The sequence below is a fragment of the Triturus cristatus genome, chromosome 5_2, assembly GCF_964204655.1.
Source record: "Triturus cristatus chromosome 5_2, aTriCri1.1, whole genome shotgun sequence".
Classification (NCBI taxonomy): Eukaryota; Metazoa; Chordata; class Amphibia; order Caudata; family Salamandridae; genus Triturus; species Triturus cristatus.
In genome coordinates, this window is record NC_140588.1 from 216,943,131 (window position 1) to 216,962,696 (window position 19,566).

At 46.0% G+C, this 19,566-nt stretch overlaps 1 protein-coding gene across 3 annotated transcripts in view; it reads right to left on the minus strand.

Moving 5' to 3' along the window:
* Positions 1–19,566, minus strand: part of ZNF236 (zinc finger protein 236) — a 1,017,074-nt gene that overhangs the window by 969,143 nt on the left and 28,365 nt on the right. For all 3 annotated transcript variants that reach the window (XM_085606997.1, XM_085606996.1, XM_085606998.1), the window contains exon 2: positions 15,527–15,669. In XM_085606997.1, coding sequence (XP_085463123.1) covers positions 15,527–15,669 — 143 coding nt within the window. The remainder of the gene's footprint in view (positions 1–15,526; positions 15,670–19,566) is intronic.

Sequence of the window (19,566 nt, forward strand, 5' to 3'; positions counted from 1 at the left end):
CGGAGCAAAGGGTAATGCATAGTAGTTGCAGGTTCATAGTGCGTAACATTATTCCCATAGTTGGTCAGATCCAGGGGCCATCTGATTGGCTTTCCGCTTCGGGTACAGGTGCCCCAGGTTCCTCGTCACTGTCGTTATCAGGAATCTTGAGGAGCACCACTAATGTTTCCCATGCCTTTGCTGCAGCTGGTGCTCTCTCGCTCCCCGCTCTCTTCACCATTTGCATCCGAACTATTCCTTTACATTTTGCCCATTTAATAAACTTTCTTCCAATGATCTATATTAGGGTCCCTCTGCGCTTTCCAATGCATTGAAATCTCTCTTTTGGCTGGTAGGAGACCCAAGTCTATAAACTTGCTAGCGATTTTATTTTTGGCCGTATGAGTAAACAAATGCAATACACACAGTCCTATGGCCGATTCTAATTCACTGTCAGTAACTGTGTTAAGGAAAGCCACCACTTCGGGCCAATAGGCGTCTAATTGTGGGCACCCCCAGAACATGTGACGAAAATCATCTCCCTCCCCGCGGACAAGTGTCTGAGCCCGTATCAAAGTATTTGTTAATCTTCACTGGGATAAGGTAGGCTCTATGTAAAATGTAAAAGTGCACTAGTTGGAAACGGGCGTTTCTGGTGCTCTTCCACGCCCTTTCCACAATATCGGCCCATGCTTTGTCCGGAATCGCTACCCCCACGTCCTCTTCCCATCTCTGTCGCAATATAGTCTGCGGTGACAGCATCTCCTGTGTTAGCTGTCTATGTAGACATGTAACCGCTTTGAAGGCTCCTGCCGCTGTTACCAGGTACTGACACCCCAGTGACGTTTTGGGTTCATAAAGGCCCTCCCTCCAACGTTGATGGATAGCAGCAGTAATTGCAGCGTGTAATAGAAAGTCGCCCCCTACTAAGTCATACCACTCCAGCAAATCATTAGAGGGAATCATAGTAACATCATCATATAAATCCCCTACTGTAATCAGGCCTTTTTCTTTCCATCGCCCTAACCCTCCCCAGGTTCTTCCTTGGAGTAACACCTTACACATGGACAGAGGAATTTCCGGTGCATAGGGAATTTCAATCCTTACCCTCTTCAAGCTTCTTTTTCAACACGGTCTTGCTGTTCTGCGGTCCCCAGGGAGGGCATTAGTACGAACAGGAAGGTCCAGTACAACCCGAGAGAGGGCCTCCAGTTCCCGTCCCTCTTATTCTTGTCGCTAGGTTTTGTGTGAGCCATTGTAATTGGGCTGCTAGGTAATAAGTCCCATAGTCAGGTACCAACCGCCCATCCCCCCCTCCGATCGGGGCCGCATCATAACTGCCAACGCTACTCATCGTCTGCCGTTGCCCATAAAAAACCTGTGACCATGGTCTTGAGTTGTTTGAAATATCGCGCTGGGCTCCAGACCGGTAAGGTCCCAAAATAGTACAATAGTCTCGGGAGGGCCACCATTTTAAGTATGGCCACTCGCCCAGCCACTGACAGCGGGAGCGTCCCCCAAAACTCGAAACTACCTTTCAGTCCTCTAATTGCCCTACCGATATTGCCCTCCAACAAATCTCCTTGTGTGTGGTATATTCTCGTGCCTATGTATGTCAGACACCTATACTCCCATTTAACTCCTGTGGTATCTTGTGGGCCGGTTGTCTCCCTCTTGGCCGGGAATAAACAGGACTTTGTCCAGTTTACTCGAAGCCCTACGACTGTTCCAAGATCATTTAGTAGTTCCTGCGCTCCCTGGAGCGCTTCTCTTGTGTTTGCCAGAAACATTAACAGGTCATCAGCATACAGGGCAATATGGTGCAGGGGTGTGGAATTTAATAAAATATCTACTTGTCCATGGGGCAGGTTGCTTCATAAATCTACTTGTCCTGTAACAAAATCCATTTGTCCCTTTTGTGCCATGTAATGTGGCGACAAATTACGGCAGGAACCTCATTATGCAAGAGTTCTGATAAAGCCTCTCCAATTATGCCAGGGCTTGTACCATAGTAGGGTTTGCATACAAACAATTCCCTTATGTTGCTACGTTCTGCAGGTCTACATACTGGGCCTGAAGGTAGTGGTAAGTAATATTTCAAGGGTTGGAATCCCCTTTTGAGTCTGTGCAAACCTACTAACTTGCATGTTTTAAGGGTTTTAACCAACTCTTTTCTAATATTTTCCCATACTGAAAAAGGTTGGAAATTCACTCCTGGCAGTGGCAGACGTAAAACTTTTTCAGGGTTGGGGAAAAAAAGTGTTTGGAGGAAAAGTGAACTTATAACATTCAGATTTTCACATGAGCAAATCTACACAAGCACATTTGCTCATGCTAAAATGCAGTTCACAAATATTTTCTAGGAGTACTATTTCTTGGCCTACTTCTGTAAATTCTTGTGGATTCATGGAGACTGTATATATGCACTTAATGCATGGATATATACCATGGATGCACTTTTGAGACTTTCTTTAATAATTGGGCCTCTAATTAGGCCTAGGGTTAACCATGACCTTTTGGTGTTTAGTAAAATTATGTTTCTCTTGCTCCTTCTCTCGGTCTATCAGCTGGCTTCACTGTGAGTGACAATATTCTGCTCTATTACAAGGAGCATATTGGCTCACAAAGTAGTTTTGTTCAGTGCCTGGCACTGCTGTGGCAATGTGTGCTTTTTGAGACCAAAACAGTGTTTTTGCTTTTGCCAATGCTTGTTAGAATGGCGAGAGCCCTGCAGCTCCCCCACAGATAAGGTTTTACAAAAACCATGCCTAAGCAAGTCACGCATTGACAAAACCAAAAGCCTGACCACCAATTTCAGACCTACTGGCTTTGCCAATGCTTGTTTATTTTTGTTTCCCACGATCGTATTTTAACTGGTTACACTGATTTTACATTATGAATATTTTTGGGAAATACAAGCATACATCAACATGTTACTAAATGATGCTGCAAAGATATGGTACCTAAAATCTTACAGTAGTTTAGTAAAATATTTTTTTCCTACTTGCATTTTTTTGTGAACATATTATTTTGAAAGCAAAGAATCATCACTGTTGCTTTCAAGCTTCTGCAAATATTTGCATCAAACCAGAGAGCATTCTGGGAGCATTATACATAGCCTCATATTACTAAACTTTGAAAACGTGTACACGTTTATACTGGAACCACCGTCTGGAGTGCAGGCAGAGTTGACAACATTTACTTTTAGTGCTCACCCTAATAATCAAGACTTTGCAATAATGAACCATAAATACAAGTTTGAACAGTGTTAACACATGGACACACATATTACCGTAACTGTAGATAATGCCCTTCCTTGATCCATAATGTGGTATTGTGAACTGGCAGCTAAAGGGTTTGTGCTGTAGGGGGTTGGGCCTACTTATCCCAAGGACAAAATAGACATTATAACTTGTTGCCCTTGACCCCAAACAATATGTCCCAGGCGTCGGGCTATAGGAATTCCACATCCCGGATGGTGGATTCGCCCGTGTACGAGTAGGCCCGAGTAATGCCTACCAGTCCTGGCTTTGGCTGCCACCGGTTTCACCGCTAGAACAAAGAAAAGGGGGGACAACGGGCATCCCTGTCTCGTTCCCCTAGTGACAGCACAAGTGTCAGATATCAGTCCACCCGTTTTGACCCTTGCTGTGGAATGCCTATACAATACGGCCGTCCATTGTATAAACTTTTCCCCCAACTCGAACTCATACATGACATGAAATAAGTAGTGCCATTCGATGCTATCGAAAGGTTTATCAATATCAACTGCAAATATTGCGGCTTCATCTTTTGAATACGAATCAGCATCTAAAATCTTCAATAATCAGCCGACATTCACTGCTGTGTTCCTGGTCGGGATGAACCCAGACTGGTCTTTATGCACAAAAGTCGACATATATGGGAGGAGACGAGTGGCCAGGATACGGCTCAAGATCTTATAATCCGTATTAAGCATGGAGAGAGACGATATGCAGATTTGTCCCAGGGGGGTTCCTCAGGTTTAAGGAGCGGAATAATGACTGCCTCTCATGTCTCGCCTCATTATATAGTGTAAGTAATCTAGGTGCTAATTGATCAGAATAGGTTAGGTAAAATTCTATCTGGAGTCCATCTGTCCCTGGTGTCTTGTTCCGCGCCATATGCTTAATAGCCCATTTCACTTCCCTGAGTTTGATATCACAGTTTGATATCCCGGCCCAGGGCCTATGCTTGTTCTCGGTCTAACCGTGGTAGTCGGATCTGTCAGGCTCGATTTACTTTTATATAGGTCAGTATAGTACCCGAGGAAGACCTCATTTATCCCCTGTTGTGTGCAGCTGGCCTTCCCCCGTCGGTCTTTGAGCTCTAGAATCGAGGAGCCCCTTTGAGTGGGTTAGCAAGCCACGCTAAGAGAGCCCCAGATTTGTCTCTTTCCTTATGGGCTCGTACAAAATATGCTTTATAATCAAAAGAGCGAAGGGGTTCCCCTACGGTCGCCACCTTCTCTTTTGCTTCTACAAGTTCTCCCTGTTTGTCTGGTCTCTTCGGGCAGTTTCGCTCCACCTCCCGTAGTCGTTGGTCTGCCTCCTGTACTTCTCTCAAAACCACCTTGCGTACCCCCACTACTTCTGCGATGCTGCGACCCTTGACAACAGCAGTAAAGGCATCCCATTCTAGTAAGGAAGATGCCGCCGTGCCAGCATTATCTTGAAAATATTGGGTTATTGTGGTGCGGATTGTTTCCCGAAAGATCGGATCTTCTAATGCTTCAGGGCGCATACGCCACGTAGGTATTTTAGCTCTTGTGCGAGCCAACTGAAGTCGAATTAAAATGGGGTTATGATCGGACAGTGTTCTAGCGAGATACTCACTACTCTGTACCCCAACATGTACATCCGAAGAGCATAGAAACGCATCTAGGCGAACATGTACTGCATGCAAGGCAGAGAAATAGGAATAATCTCGGTCCCCTGGGTGCTGGGCATGTCAACGGAGTGAATCACTCCACTAATCACGCGTGCAGCACAGCATGCAGTGTGTCATGAGTTATACTCTAGTGCAGGATCAGTTTTAGTACCATCAATGTCTGAGAATTTATAATTATATGTTAAGATCTCCTGTTTTTCAGATATCAATACACCGGGAAGTCCTCGGCCAGCCAAGAACCGGTTATTGAGCTTATGGATGCTTGAGTGCATGGTAGGATTATGTAGGTGTTTGAACTGACTCTGGGACATGGTACGTCCTCATGAAAGCTGGGTGACCAGACTGGCATATTAATAACCAGCTGAAATACTTTGACTAGAGACATCGGAAAAATTGTGGTCCAGATACGTATTTTTCATTTTTAATCAGCCAAGAGGTTCCTTCAAATAAAATTGCACAGGAGCATTGGGTATTCCTAAAGGTTTTTTTAACCCTATAATTTTCTATCCCAACATGTTGGGTCACCCACAACACCTAGGAGCCCCCTCCACCATGTAGAACCATCAATATCTGGCTAGGACTTGTGATAAAGCATGCCACAGAGATATGTGGGTGAGAGTCCTTTAAGAAAATAAACATAGGAGTTTTTGCTACGATACAGGGTTTAGGAGGTTTCCTCTAGCTGGGTTAATTATGTTGTAGGTGGGAATTGAGGTTTTCCTCCTTAAATACATTCATTACTCCCCGGTCTGGTTATGGGATACCTTTCTAAGAAAACTACATCAGCCACAAACCTGGTTTAGAACCAGGAAAGATAAGTTCATCTTCAAGTACTACCCACAGTTTACAGTCCACAGATATGGAACAAACAAACCAGCACACTACTTTCTATATCCAGGTGAGCTAACAAAGGCTGGCCTTTGTATTGTATTATATAACGAAAACCCATGGCAATATCTAGTTAAGTATCCTATGATCATAAGAAATAACAAAGGGACCTGTGAGAACCATAAACTGCAGGTGTCTCTCTCACACATCTTCATCCATCACACTGCTATGTCCCAAAAAATGATGATCACACCTAGGTGATCACACAGAACATGGAAACTCTTGCCACATAGGACCGTAAACAACACGATTCAAACCACACACCCTACATGGCACAGCATCATGCCAATGTAGGAAAGAGCTTCAGTGCCACACATAGGGGTAAGTAAGGACTATGTAAATAGAGCAACACAATAGTTGCAACTTGAACACCTCAGGCAAGGCTAATTAAAGAGATGCAGGATCTAGTCCTACATTAAAAGAAGGAATACACATCTTGCACCCTCAGCAAACACAAGGGCTTGGAAAACCACAATAAATTGGTTAAAAAATGGAGGTGGTTGGCAGGACCAAAACTAGTTTTCATGAACAAGAGGCGTGGTATGTGCTAGATGAAGGGTAATTACTTCTACGCGAGTAAATTCTTGAGTGCCAACAGATTTAAGCATACTGAATATATTTACTTCCTTGGACCTACCAGACTTCAGTAATACTTCGTAAAATTAATAGTCAAATCACACAATCAATCCAAGATATGTGCAAGACACAGCAGACCTAGATACAGCCGATTGGGGTTGGTTTACCCATAGGAGAGAGCCATTAGAACTGATTTTGTATTGATTCAATTAACATTTCTACATAGTGTTCTGCTATAAGGCTCAGATCAGCAAGAGGGCACATTCTACCATGTATTGCTGTCATGTCCAAACACTGTACAGTGTTCCTGGAGGCAAATATTGAGGACACTACAAGTGGGCAAACACCTAAGTTGTTGTTGTCACGCAACAGTGGTGGTTATTCCAAAACCTGGCAAACCCCCAGAGAGATGCAGATCATACCGTCCCATCTCTCAACTAAATATTGAAACTAAGATGTTGGCCTCCATACTGGCGAATCGACCCTTAACAGTAATCATCTCACTGATCCATAGAGACCAGTCAGGCTTTATGCCCAAACGGGCAAAGCGTTTTAACCTCCGTAGACTAGCGAACTGGCTTGACACAGTGAAAGACAGTCCTCTACCTTTGATGATGTTGTCGTTGGATGCCGAAAAGGCCTTTGATATGGTTCATTGGCCATTCATGAGGCAGTTACTCATAACATTTGGCTTTTGGAGGAACTTCCGGACCTCGGTGGATTTATTATACGCAAATCCCAGGGCAAGTGTTAAGGTCAATGGAGTAAAGTCAGAAGATTTTTCAATCCAGAGAGGTACCAGGCAGGCCTGCCCGTTGTCCCCCTTGCTCTTTGCACTGCATGGTCTTAGAACCACTGTCGTGCGTAATTAGAGCTAATCCAGACATAAAGGGCTTTCAGGACGCCAAAGGGCGGAGGATAGATGAGCAGATATCTCTTTATGCAAATGATATCCTGCTATACGTATCTAAGCCTGACACAACACTGCATCTTATATTCCACCTGGTCAAAGAGTTTGCAACATATGCAGGGTATAATATTAATTGGGGGGGGGGGGGGGGGGGTCTAGTCTATACCCCATTGGACACACCACGGCCTTGCATTCTATACCGGAGCGTCAACACATTGCTGAAGATGGATTCAAATACTTAGAACTGTATATCTCCATGAATGAAGCTGAATGCCTTACACATAACATTATGCAAAAAGAACAATTGATGGACAGAATGCAGAACAATGTCATACAACTTATAAAGTGCCATTTAGCACCAAAAAAGTGTGCCATTGTGCTCCAAAAAATTGTTAAAGCGTTTGTCCAATCCTTGGATTGAGTTTAGGGAAGTAGGGTGTTCCCTTCCCTCGGTTTTGGATGCACCAAAATATATAATATTGTGTAGTGAAACGAAGGTGATTACCATATGAGCGCCATTTACCCTGTACACCCAGTAGTTTTTGAATGCCCACCGATGTTGGGTGTTTCAGGTGAAGCTTGACTCTTCAGCCATGAGGACCAGGAGGCGTCGAGGACAACCAGGAGCTGGATTCGAGCTGTCCCACGAAGGATGTCGAGTGCTGCAGCGTCAGTGCCCGGATTGGACACAATAAGCCTTGGCAACAGCAACCCACGCAGAAAGGAGAAAGATGCTTCGGTGCAGACCAGCAAGGTCTGATGGACTCACCACTTGGTATGGAGTCGGAGCACGTCTGGAGCAACCAGGGAAGCCCAAGGAAAATCAAAGTTCCCTTCTCAGGGACCCACCAGTCGATGGACTAGGGATCGCGAAGGAGCCTAGAGAGGAAACACAAAATGGCGGCCCACGGGTCACTCGGGGTGACTAGGCAGACAATTTTCGGTGGATTCTCTGCTCGGGGTGGGGGCTACAAGTAATCCCAAGCACGACTTCAAGAGACGTCGAGAAGTCAATGCACTTGCAAAAGTGCCCGGTGACCAGGAGTTCCGGTTCCACGCTACTCACGAGGGCTGCGGGTCTCAGCTTTGCTGGGGACTCGGGTCGGCCTCTGTGATGTCTGGAAATCCTCTTCCTGGGCTTCAAATACTTCAGAGTCCAGCGGGAGCTTCGGAGATGCAGACCGGCAAAATGCTTTGTTGGTGCCCGCCAAGCAGGGGAGTCACTCCTTGACCCCAAGGAAGATTTCTTCAGTCCTCTAGTCTTTAGTAGAGAGTCGAAATTCCAGGATTCAGCTATAGAGTTTCGTCCAGGGATATCTAAAATTCTGGTTACAGAGGTTCCTTACTTATACCCAAGGAAGGGGTTGGACTAGCTCTGGGGACCCATCTATGGGAGGGTTTGGGAAGAGTGGTGGCTACACCCATTTCCTTTGTCCAGTTTCACGCCAGAGCAGGGGCTGGAAGCCCCTGAACCGGTTTGAGCTGGACTATGCACAGGGACACCAAATGTGCCCCCAGTGCAGGACTTCAAAGCACTCTGATAGTGCTCCCACCCAGCCCCAATACACATCATCCTGTCTGGGAGGTGGTTACACCCCCCCTGTGACAGGAAACCTACTGTCCAGGCCTCCCCTGCCGGAGTTTCGGTCAGCAGCAGGAGGCCAGACCCGTGTCTGTGGCTGCAGCATCCATTTTGTGATGCCAGGGCTCTGTTAAGTGTCTACCGGGTATACCAGTACTGCCATGTCTCTCCTTCTAGAAGGGTGGGATCATACTCCCACACCAGTTACTGGTGTGGGGGTATAATTCCAAGGTGTTTGACACCAAACACGACATGTTTCCGTGCAGCCAGTCCAAAGTTTGCATTTACCATTTGGTTATAATGCACTTAAGAGTATATGGTCAGGCTGCACCACTGACAACCCCGGAGAAGAGATTCCGAAGGCTGCAGTGGGGCTCAGCTCATGCCTGGGCACCCTCTGTTATGTTATGTTATCAAGATTTCTAACGCGTGCTGTTACCCTGAGGTGTCCTGGCGCTATGCGCTATCTGCCAAAGCGAGCCGATTAAGACATTAGGAGGAAAAGGTTCTTCCAGTGAAAAGCCAGGTTTTCAAACCCTTTCTAAAGGGAAGAAGTCCAGTAGAGTTCCTAAGATGAAAAGGGAGACTATTCCAAGCCTTAACGGCACAGTGACAGAAGCTCCTACCACCCCAACTGAGTTTGTGGTAGCGGGGAAGAATAGCCCGTTTAGACTGCAGCGATCGCAGGGTTCTCCCTGGCACATACCACTGAATAGTATGTTTTAAAAAGTCAGGGCCAATGCAGTTAAGAGCTTTAAAGACTAAGCATAAAGCCTTGAACTGAATTTGAGCTGCCACCGGTAACCAATGTAGAGATCTAAGTCCTGCCTTTACTGAGGTGAACCTGGGTGTACCGGTAAGTAATCTAGCTGCAGCGTTTTGCACGGTCTGGAGTCTAGACAGATGTTTTTTATGAATATTAATATAGAGACGGTTACAATAGTCCAGTCAAGACAGGATAAGTGCCGTGACTGCAATTTTTAGACTGTCTTCTGGGAGAAAGGATCTAATTTTACGTAAAAGTTTAAGTGTAAAAGAGCAGGAAGAGACAACCCTGCTAACCTGATCCTCAAAGGACAGTTTTGCATCTACAAGCACCCCAAGGTTTTTTGCCTTTGCGACTGGGACAGGAGGCCTTCCCATAGAAGTCGGCCACCAGTCTGATGTCGAGAGGTTGGCAGTGTTCCCAAAATGTATGACCTCGGTCTTTTCAGCATTAATCTTGAGGCAGTTTGCTGCCAACCAGGCAGCTATTGCCTGCATACAGTTGTGACACTTAGCAGCTGTTTCAGCCTCTGCCCTCTTTTTAATTGACAACACAATTTGTGTGTCATCGGCATACAATGACAGCTGGAATCCAAAAGATTTAACCAGAGTGGCCAGCGGGGTAACATATACATTAAACAGCGTCGGGCTGAGTGAAGACCCCTGTGGAACCCCACAGGGAAGGACAAAGGGCTTAGAGCTGTTCCTTCCGAGATCCACCGTTTGTGATCTATTAGCTAGAAAGCATTTCAGGAAATTCCAGGCCTAACCTCTGACCCCAAGCGCTGTTAAACGGTCCATCAAAACTTCATGATGGACCGTATCAAATGCGGCCGAAAGGTCCAAAAGGATGAGCATGGCGGCACCACCCTGATCTAGGGCCCCCCTGATCTCATCCGTGGATTTTAATAGTGCCAGTTCGGTACTATCTTCAGCGCGAAACCCAAACTGCATGGGGTCCAAGGATGAGTTCAGTTGCAGGAATTGGCCAAGTTGAACATTCATGGTCCTCTCAATCATTTTACCTGGGAAGGGAAGACGAGAGATGGGCCTATAGTTGCTCGGGTCTTTTAGATCAAAATTAGATTTTTTTTAATAGTGGGAGAACTGAAGCAGTCTTCCATAGAACAGGGAAGCAGCCGGTTTTAAAAATGGAGCGAAACAATGGGGTAAGGGCTTCCCCAATTATATCCGGGACCAGCCTCAGAACTGAGGCTGGGCAAGGGTCCAGCAGAGAGCCGGAGCGAATCTCAGAGAAAAGCTTAGTAACTCCAGGCTGTTCTAAGGGTAAAAAATGGTCAAGAGTAAGAAACGGGCCGTTGTACTCTCGGCGCTCTGTTAACACAACCTGGTTAAAAGGTGTAGGCGTAAATGTAAAGGACGAAAAAATATTTTCGACCTTTTGTAGAAAAAAAAGTTCTATATTACTTTCGATTTTAGGACTAGTGAAGGAAGTTAACTGGGAGATAGTTCTAAACAGCTCTTTAGAGGAGGAACTGGCACCTCTAATCTGTTCCCCATAGTAGAGCTTTTTTGTTTCAAATAGTAGTTTTTTATATTTGGCCAAGGCTGTCTTATGGGCCTCCCTGCTGATATCACTGTACTCTCCCCTCCATGCTCGTTCCAATTTTTTGCACTCTAACGTTTGGTTTTTTAGACTTTCAGAGTACCAGGGGGCAGTAGGATGTACCCGCTTAGTGATGCACAGTTTGTCTGGAACTAATTTCCTACAGGCCAAGTCCACCCAGTCTGTGTAGATAGTTGCTGCCTCATCTATGTCATTTACAAGAGCAGGTAGTGAGCCCTGCAAAAGATTGCTTAGAGCAAGGTGATCAATGATTTTCCAGCACCTGGTTTTTAAAATGGCTCTGTCCAACGGTTTGTGGTTTTTGGATAGAGTTTGTTTGAGTTCAAATAACACAGCTGCATGATCGGTCCAGGTGAGAGGTAAGGATTTTGAGTAAACAAGGTTGGGATAGTTGGAGAAAATACCATCCAGAGTATGGCCTGCGGAGTGAGTAGAATTTTCTACTAACTGTTTAAGTTCGCCTCCACTAAATATTTGCTGCAGTTTTATGTTGTCAGGATCATTCAGATCTTCCAGGTGAAAATTAAAGTCACCCATGACAGTAAAGTTCTTATTACATAGTCCCTCCTCTAAAAAGGAACCCAAAGAGTCTAAAAACGCACCCCTGGGCTCAGGGGGACGGTAGAGGAGGACGCAATTAAACATCTCATGATTTGAGGTTTGAATGTTAATTAGCAAAGCTTCACAGGTTGGATTGGAGGCATTAGTAAAGCTAGGTCTAAGGGAATCATGATAAAGAACTGCCAATCCACCACCTCTCTTGGAGAGTCTGTCTTGAGTAAAACAGAGAAAACCAGGGGGGGGGGGTGTAGCTTTAAGCATGTCAGGCCCTGAAGCTTCGTGGGACCAAGATTCTGTTATAAACCCTAATTTAATATGGTTTTCTTCCATGAACAATTCACATTCCACACTGTGTTTGATTAATGACCTGGCATTTAGCAGAAAACCTTTAATTGGTGGCGGAGCGGTTCGGATGGTCTTTGTGTTAACATGAAGGGAACTGCGAGTCTCAGAAATACTGGGCAAGGAAAAGGAACACTCGGGACAATATACATCCTGTGCCTCCTTCATCAAATGAGGGATAAATATAGGGCAATTTGTCCTCGCACGCTCATGTGCCCGTCCTAGAAGCTGCTCCCTTGAATATGTTAAAGAATAGGGAGAGAGCGGACCAGGGGGAGATGCCCTAAGCCCGGGCCAAGCACGGACGGGCGCAGACGGGCTTGCGTTTAAACACAGCTTCGCCTCAGGCGGTAGCGCTGCGCGGTCGCGTCAGCGTGATGATTTATAGGTCCTGGAGTGAAAGCTAGACCGCTAACCGCCAAGATAGGGGTACCCTGACAATTATACCCCCAATGAGCAGCAGTGAATGCGAAGTCAGCAGGAGGCCAACGATAAGGTGCAAAGCAGCAAGTAAGTTAAAAGCTACACAGATAATCACAGTCTAAAAGCAAGTTTTAAAAAACACAATAGCAATAAGTCACCGACCTGGCGAGCGTTTAAACACAGCTTCGCCTCAGGCGGTAGCGTCAGCGTGATGATTTATAGGTCCTGGAGTGAAAGCTAGACTGCTAACCGCCAAGATGGCGGTACCCCGACAACTATACCCCCAATGAGCAGCAGTGAATGCGAAGTCAGCAGGAGGCCAACGATAAGGTGCAAAGCAGCAAGTAAGTTAAAAGCTACACAGATAATCACAGTCTAAAAGCAAGTTTTAAAAAACACAATAGCAATAAGTCACCGACCTGGCGAGCGTTGAAACACAGCTTCGCCTCAGGCTATAACCAAGTACCCTGCCTTCAGGATTGATAAGGCCTGCCATAGGGGTGACTGATAAGTTTGTATGTGCAGTGATAGGCGAGGTATAGTGAACCTATACCTCAGTAAGGGGTGCATGCACCACCTTACCCAGGCTGCAGTAGCAGACCTGTGGTGTCATTTTGGAGGGCTTTCCAGGGGTGGCACAATACATTCTTCAGCCCCTGGTAGGCCTCTGGGGTACCTATGCCCTGGGTACATAGTATACCATATACTAGGGACTCACAAGGGTACCTCAGGATCCAATCTGTGGTGTACCTAAAGTACTTCGAATCAATTTATAAGAGAAAGCAGATAGTTTGGCTGGGAACCTGCTATTCAGGTACCCAGCCAAACTAAGTAAAAAAACATCAAAACACCAGAAAAAAAGTGGGGGCAACCATGTAGTCAGATTCCACCTTCCTACAGCGATTTATTATTAGAATATTTAATGGAGCCTGTGCTAGGAGCGGCTCACTCGTTGCAGCAATTTCCCCAATGTTATTGGAAACCTCTCTAGCTAGCATCAAGAGCCTGAAGTCCGGCTCTCCTTCCAACCCTTGTCCAGCAAAACAGCTTGTGTCTATTGCACAGACAATCAATCCGGTGGTTAATAACATTTGCAACACTTCATCAGAATCTGGACAGATGCCTTCTAGATGGAAGCAGGCTAAAACTCTGTCTCTGGTTCAAAAACCATCCGCTGACCCGAGATTTCCAGAAGGCTACAGGCCCATCTCCCTTCCTTCTCTAAAGTGTTGGAGAAATTTGTTAACTCAGTGCTAACTGACTATATGGAAACCAACAGCCTTCTCCACAGTAGTCAGTCTGGGTTTAGAGCTAACTATAGCACAGAGTCTGCCCTTATAGAAGTCTCCGGGCACATTAGGGAGAGCTTGGATGGGGGAGGGTAAGCCATTCTGATTCTGTTAGATTTTTCAGCGGCCTTCGATAACGTGCCCCATGACAAATTATTGGACAGGATCCAGGCTCTCGGTATCGGAGGCTCAGTTTTAAAGTGGCTTGCCTCCTATCTGAAGGACAGGATTCAGGAGGTTTGGGTTCCTCCTTTCGCTGCTGAAATTCCAAGAATCAATGTGGGGGTCCCTCAGGGCACCATTTTGAGTTCCACATTATTCAATCTTTACATGTCTCCTCTAGCGATTTTAGCAGAGACATATGGAGCAAAAATTATTTCATACGCTGACGATACTCAGCTCCTCTTCTTCTGTGATAAAGGGAAGAGTTTACGAGGGATCCTTGATTAAAATTTGCCTCTCAAAAGCGTGTGCATGGTTAAGATGCAACAAGCTTAAATGCAATCCCGAAAAGTCGGAAATTATCTTTTTTGGCACCCACCTGCCAGTCAATTGGAGGCTCAGGTGGCCAGAAGATATGTCGCCACCTCTGGCTGCACAACAAAAGGTAAAGTATTTGGGCGTTTTGATAGATGACCGCTTATCTATGAAAGCTCAAGTCCAATCTGTGGTGGGAACGTGCTTTAGCATCCTCAGAATGCTGAGGAAATTTCTTCCACTCTTGACCTTAGATAAGAGGAGATCAGTGGTACATGCACTGATCACTTGCAGACTGGACTATGTGAACATACTCTACCTAGGTATTCCAGAATATGTTCTCAAGCGTCTGCAGGTGGCACCAAATGCCGCTGCTAGAGCCATTCTCAGGCTTAAAGCTAGGACTCATATGTTCCCCTCATCTCCGAGCACTTCATTGGCTCCCGATAAAGAATAGAATCAGATTTAAAATGATGGTGCTATTCTTTGAAGCTCTGCATGGAATGGGGGCTGTGCAGCAGGATCGCTCACGACGTTCCTTCCAGAACTTTGAGATCTTCCTCGATGAACCTAGCCACGGTCCCTAGATATTTGTCGTGTCCGGGCTGGGGGCTCCTCGTTTGGGTTCCTTGGTGCTCAAGCATGGAATGCGCTGCCCGCTGCACTGAGAGCGGTGACAGATTTAGCCACTTCAGGAAACGCCTCACAACTCTGCTTTTTAACTAATAATTGTGAGCTTTCGGTCCTCTCGCTCTGATGTTCCCGCTTTCCCCTCTTTTTCTTGCTAGTACAGCTGGTAGGGGGGTTCTATTCCAGAGGCCTCTGATGCGCCGGGACACGCTTGAATAGCTGTGCACTATAGAAATGCAATTTCAATTAAGTATTCCCCTTCAGAAAATTCTGATTGCGTTGACACCCTAGTCAAAGAACTATAGAGAATGGCATAAAATATTAACCTGCCATTGTTTTCCAGCCATGATTTTCCCAAACTTGTTCAGTGGGTTATTACAGTAGAACGTCCCCACGTAAGATTCACAAATGTATAATCTATGACGGGCTTCAATACAAATAATGTGCAATTGAACACATTAAATCCTACATACATAACTTCACTTTAGTGCAAACAAGTAGTGTTACAGTAACAGAGCTTTAATGATGTACAAACATGCCTATTGTTTGTGAAGTTTAATATAGCCATCTAATAACATTAGATTTTAGTTTCTAATAAATATACTGACCTTATCATTTTTTTCATGGTCTCGGCAGTGCCGTTGATACTGGGTTTCTTTTTGAAAAGTCTGCAGACAAACGTTACACGTATAAACATCTGGCCCTTGGTGTGCATGGATAGTGTTCTCAGTAGATGCTGTTAAAATTCCATCTGCAAAAGGTGGAAAGAAAAAGAGTGGTTACTCATAGTAATCTCTTAAGTACACTCAAGTTATGATATTGGGAATGCAAAAATATTTAGAGAGTCTTGGAAACTGGTGCACACAATGTTCGGCATGTGTACATCACTTGCTGCTCAACACTACACTGTACGTCTGTAGTCCCTGGCTTTTATTGCTCTGTTCCAATCATTTAAGAAGACTTACGGACTAAAAACTGGCCCGCCAATGAGTTAGGAATGGTAAGTGATTCTTGTTTATGGAATGGAGTCTACTAGACTAAAATACTACTATATTTTGTTTATATCCGGCGCCTCAAAATTTATAAATAGTCATAGAGAAATTATCAGGCAAGACCTTGGAAATTAGTAGCACAGACAAATGTAGACCAGGACACAATCTATTGGAATATAATAGGTTGACAACATCTATAAGTAGCACAGAAACATAAATGTATTTGTTTAAAATCGCCAGAGCAGTAGCTCTAACCACTACAAAGCTTACACTGGCCGCTTGCTCAAGGAGCTCAACAGTCTGTGAAGCATGCCCCAAGAAGGAAAGAACCACCATCACACACCAAATTTATTTATTTATTTGAAGAGTTTTATATAGCACTGGCTAGACCCGGAGGTATCAGAGTGCTTTACAGGAGGTTCCACATTGTTACAAAGTTACATCAGTTACAAGTTACATCTGTTGCTAGAGCATAGAAGACAAGATAAATGGAGTGTAGAAGGGCAGGGGAGTAAGGTAAAAGGGTAGGAGGGAGAATACAGCGGAGAGACGAAGATAAGTCTGCCCAAAGTCCGGCTTGATAGGTGCCAGCCGGGGGGGGGGGGGTGGAGGTCCGCAGCCCATGTCCTCTATAGCTATCGAGGTAGCTCCACCAGGCACCGGCCAAAATGCTAGGTCTCAACAGTCGGTGGCAAGTTCACAGATTCAATGTTCTGATGAGTGAGCCACATGGGGGATATGCTCGAGGTCGGGTCGATGTCCAATTTTTGTCCAAGAGTAGTAGCACATCATGGTAAAGGACCACTGTGGCGGCCATCTTGGGGTCAAGCAAGGGATTCTGCCCCTGGTGTCCCATTTAACCTGTCCCCATTTTTATCCTTCCCCTATGAATTCTCAGGAGCCCCTAGGGTATTTGCGCCGCTTCTTCAGGTGTCTCCTGGGCTGTCTCAGTAGGAGACTCCTCCTTGATGCCTATTCAGCCGCCATTTAGGGTCCGGGATGCAGGAACAGATCGCCAGAGGTGGCGCAGAAGCAGGCTCTCAGGGGGTGAACGCTGCATGATTCCCACGCTCAAAAGGGGGTGTTTGTTGTGCAATGGAGCAGGTGGAGGCCAGCTTCAGTGTCTGTTTGCCTCCCGAGGAGTAGAGTATTGTCGTGTTATAGCTGCCAAGGGGGAGAGACGGCCGCCATTTTAAGATTAGGCAGGGTTTCCCTCTCACTTGCTGATAAAACTTATCGAGGGACCCCCTTCTTCACCCCCGCACCGTTTCTCAAAGGGATCAGGCACTGTGGGGGGGAGGGGGGGGCAGGCATCGACCGCCACCCCCTGTTGCCCTTCCAAATGCGCCGCACAACTAAGACGAGGCGGAGGGAGGGAACACCGCTCACTTATGCTTTCAGCTACAGGTATTCCTGAAATATGTTGGGTATCTCCGCTGCAGCCGCGGCTCCGTTTTGTATGCAGCGACCGGGCCCCACTAGCAGACGGAGGCTCACCTTCTGATCTCAAATTAGCAGATACCAAAAAAGCCCTGGAAAAGTGAATCACCACTAGAAGTCAATATACTTTTAACTGTACATAGCTCACTCAATAAAATTTAAAAAACTACAACCCAATAGAGCAGACCTAAGGGTCATAGGCACCTGCACAAATGTAAATCCCTTTAGAAAAACAAATTAAATAAAAATCAACAGTAAAAGTTATGGCAAGGACTGTGCACTATGCCACTGCACTTTAATTACCCGCCTTAACTCAAGCACTTGGAGAGGATTATCTATTTTAAAAAAGGCAAGAAAGTGTCAACTACTTTACATTTATGAAAAACATACTTCATTGACCCCCAAGTCAGTCAGAGAGTCAGTCAGTCAGTGAGAGTCAGTCAGTTAATCAGAGAGTCATTCAGTCAGTGAGAGAGAGAGTGAAAGAGTCAGTCAGTGAGAGTCAGTCAGTCAGTGAGAGAGAGTGAGTCAGTCAGTCAGTCAGTGAGAGAGAGTGAGTCAGTCAGTCAGTCAGTGAGAGAGAGTGAGTCAGTCAGAGAGAGTGAGTGAGTGAGTGAGTGAGTGAGTCAGTCAGTCAGTCAGTCAGAGTGAGTCAGTCAGTCAGTCAGAGAGAGTGAGTCAGTCAGTCAGTGAGAGAGAGTGAGTCAGTCAGTCAGTGAGAGAGAGTGAGTCAGTCAGTCAGAGTGAGTCAGTCAGAGTGAGTGAGTCAGTCAGTCAGTCAGAGAGAGTGAGTCAGTCAGTCAGAGAGAGTGAGTCAGTCAGTCAGAGAGAGTGAGTCAGTCAGTCAGTCAGAGAGAGAGTGAGTCAGTCAGTCAGAGAGAGTCAGTCAGTCAGTCAGTCAGAGAGTCAGTCAGTCAGTCAGTCAGTCAGTCAGAGTGAGTCAGTCAGAGTGAGTCAGTCAGTCAGTCAGTCAGTGAGAGTGAGTCAGTCAGTGAGAGAGAGTGAGTCAGTCAGTCAGTCAGAGTGAGTCAGTCAGTCAGTCAGTCAGAGAGAGAGAGTCAGTCAGTCAGTCTGTCAGAGAGAGAGTCAGTCAGTCAGTCAGTGAGAGAGTGAGTCAGTCAGTCAGAGAGAGTGAGTCAGTCAGTCAGTGAGAGAGAGTGAGTCAGTCAGTGAGAGTCAGTCAGTCAGTGAGAGAGTCAGTCAGTGAGAGAGTCAGTCAGTCAGTGAGAGAGAGAGTGAGTCAGTCAGTCAGTGAGAGAGAGAGAGTGAGTCAGTGAGAGAGTGAGTGAGTCAGTCAGTCAGTCAGTGAGAGAGTGAGTCAGTGAGAGAGAGAGAGAGTGAGTGAGTGAGTGAGTCAGTCAGTCAGAGTGAGTCAGTCAGTCAGTGAGAGAGAGTGAGTGAGTGAGTCAGTCAGAGTGAGTCAGTCAGAGTGAGTGAGTGAGTCAGTCAGTCAGAGAGAGTCAGTCAGTCAGTCAGTCAGAGAGAGAGAGAGTCAGTCAGTCAGAGAGAGTGAGTCAGTCAGTCAGTGAGAGAGAGTGAGTCAGTCAGTGAGAGTCAGTCAGTCAGTCAGTGAGAGAGAGAGAGAGTCAGTCAGTCAGTCAGTCAGTGAGAGAGAGAGTGAGTCAGTCAGTCAGTCAGTCAGTGAGAGAGAGTGAGTCAGTCAGTGAGAGAGTGAGTGAGTGAGTCAGTCAGTCAGTGAGAGAGTCAGTGAGAGAGAGAGTCAGTCAGTCAGAGAGAGTGAGTCAGTCAGTCAGTCAGAGAGAGAGAGTCAGTCAGTCAGTCAGAGAGAGAGTGAGTCAGTCAGTGAGAGAGAGAGTGAGTCAGTCAGTCAGTGAGAGAGAGTGAGTCAGTCAGTCAGTGAGAGTCAGTCAGAGAGAGAGAGAGTCAGTCAGTCAGTCAGAGAGAGAGTGAGTCAGTCAGTCAGTCAGTCAGTCAGTGACAGAGAGAGAGTGAGTCAGTCAGTCAGTCAGTGAGAGAGTGAGTGAGTCAGTGAGAGAGAGAGTGAGTGAGTCAGTCAGTCAGAGCGAGAGAGTCAGAGCGCGAGTCAGTCAGCGAGAGAGAGAGTGAGAAAGAGCCTGTCAGTCAGCGAGAGAGTCAGTCAGCGAGAGAAAGTGAGAGTCAGTAAGTAAGTGAGTCAGTCAGAGCTAGCGAGCGAGCCAGTCAGAGCGAGCGAGTCAGTCAGAGCGAGCGAGCGAGTCAGTCAGAGCGAGCGAGCG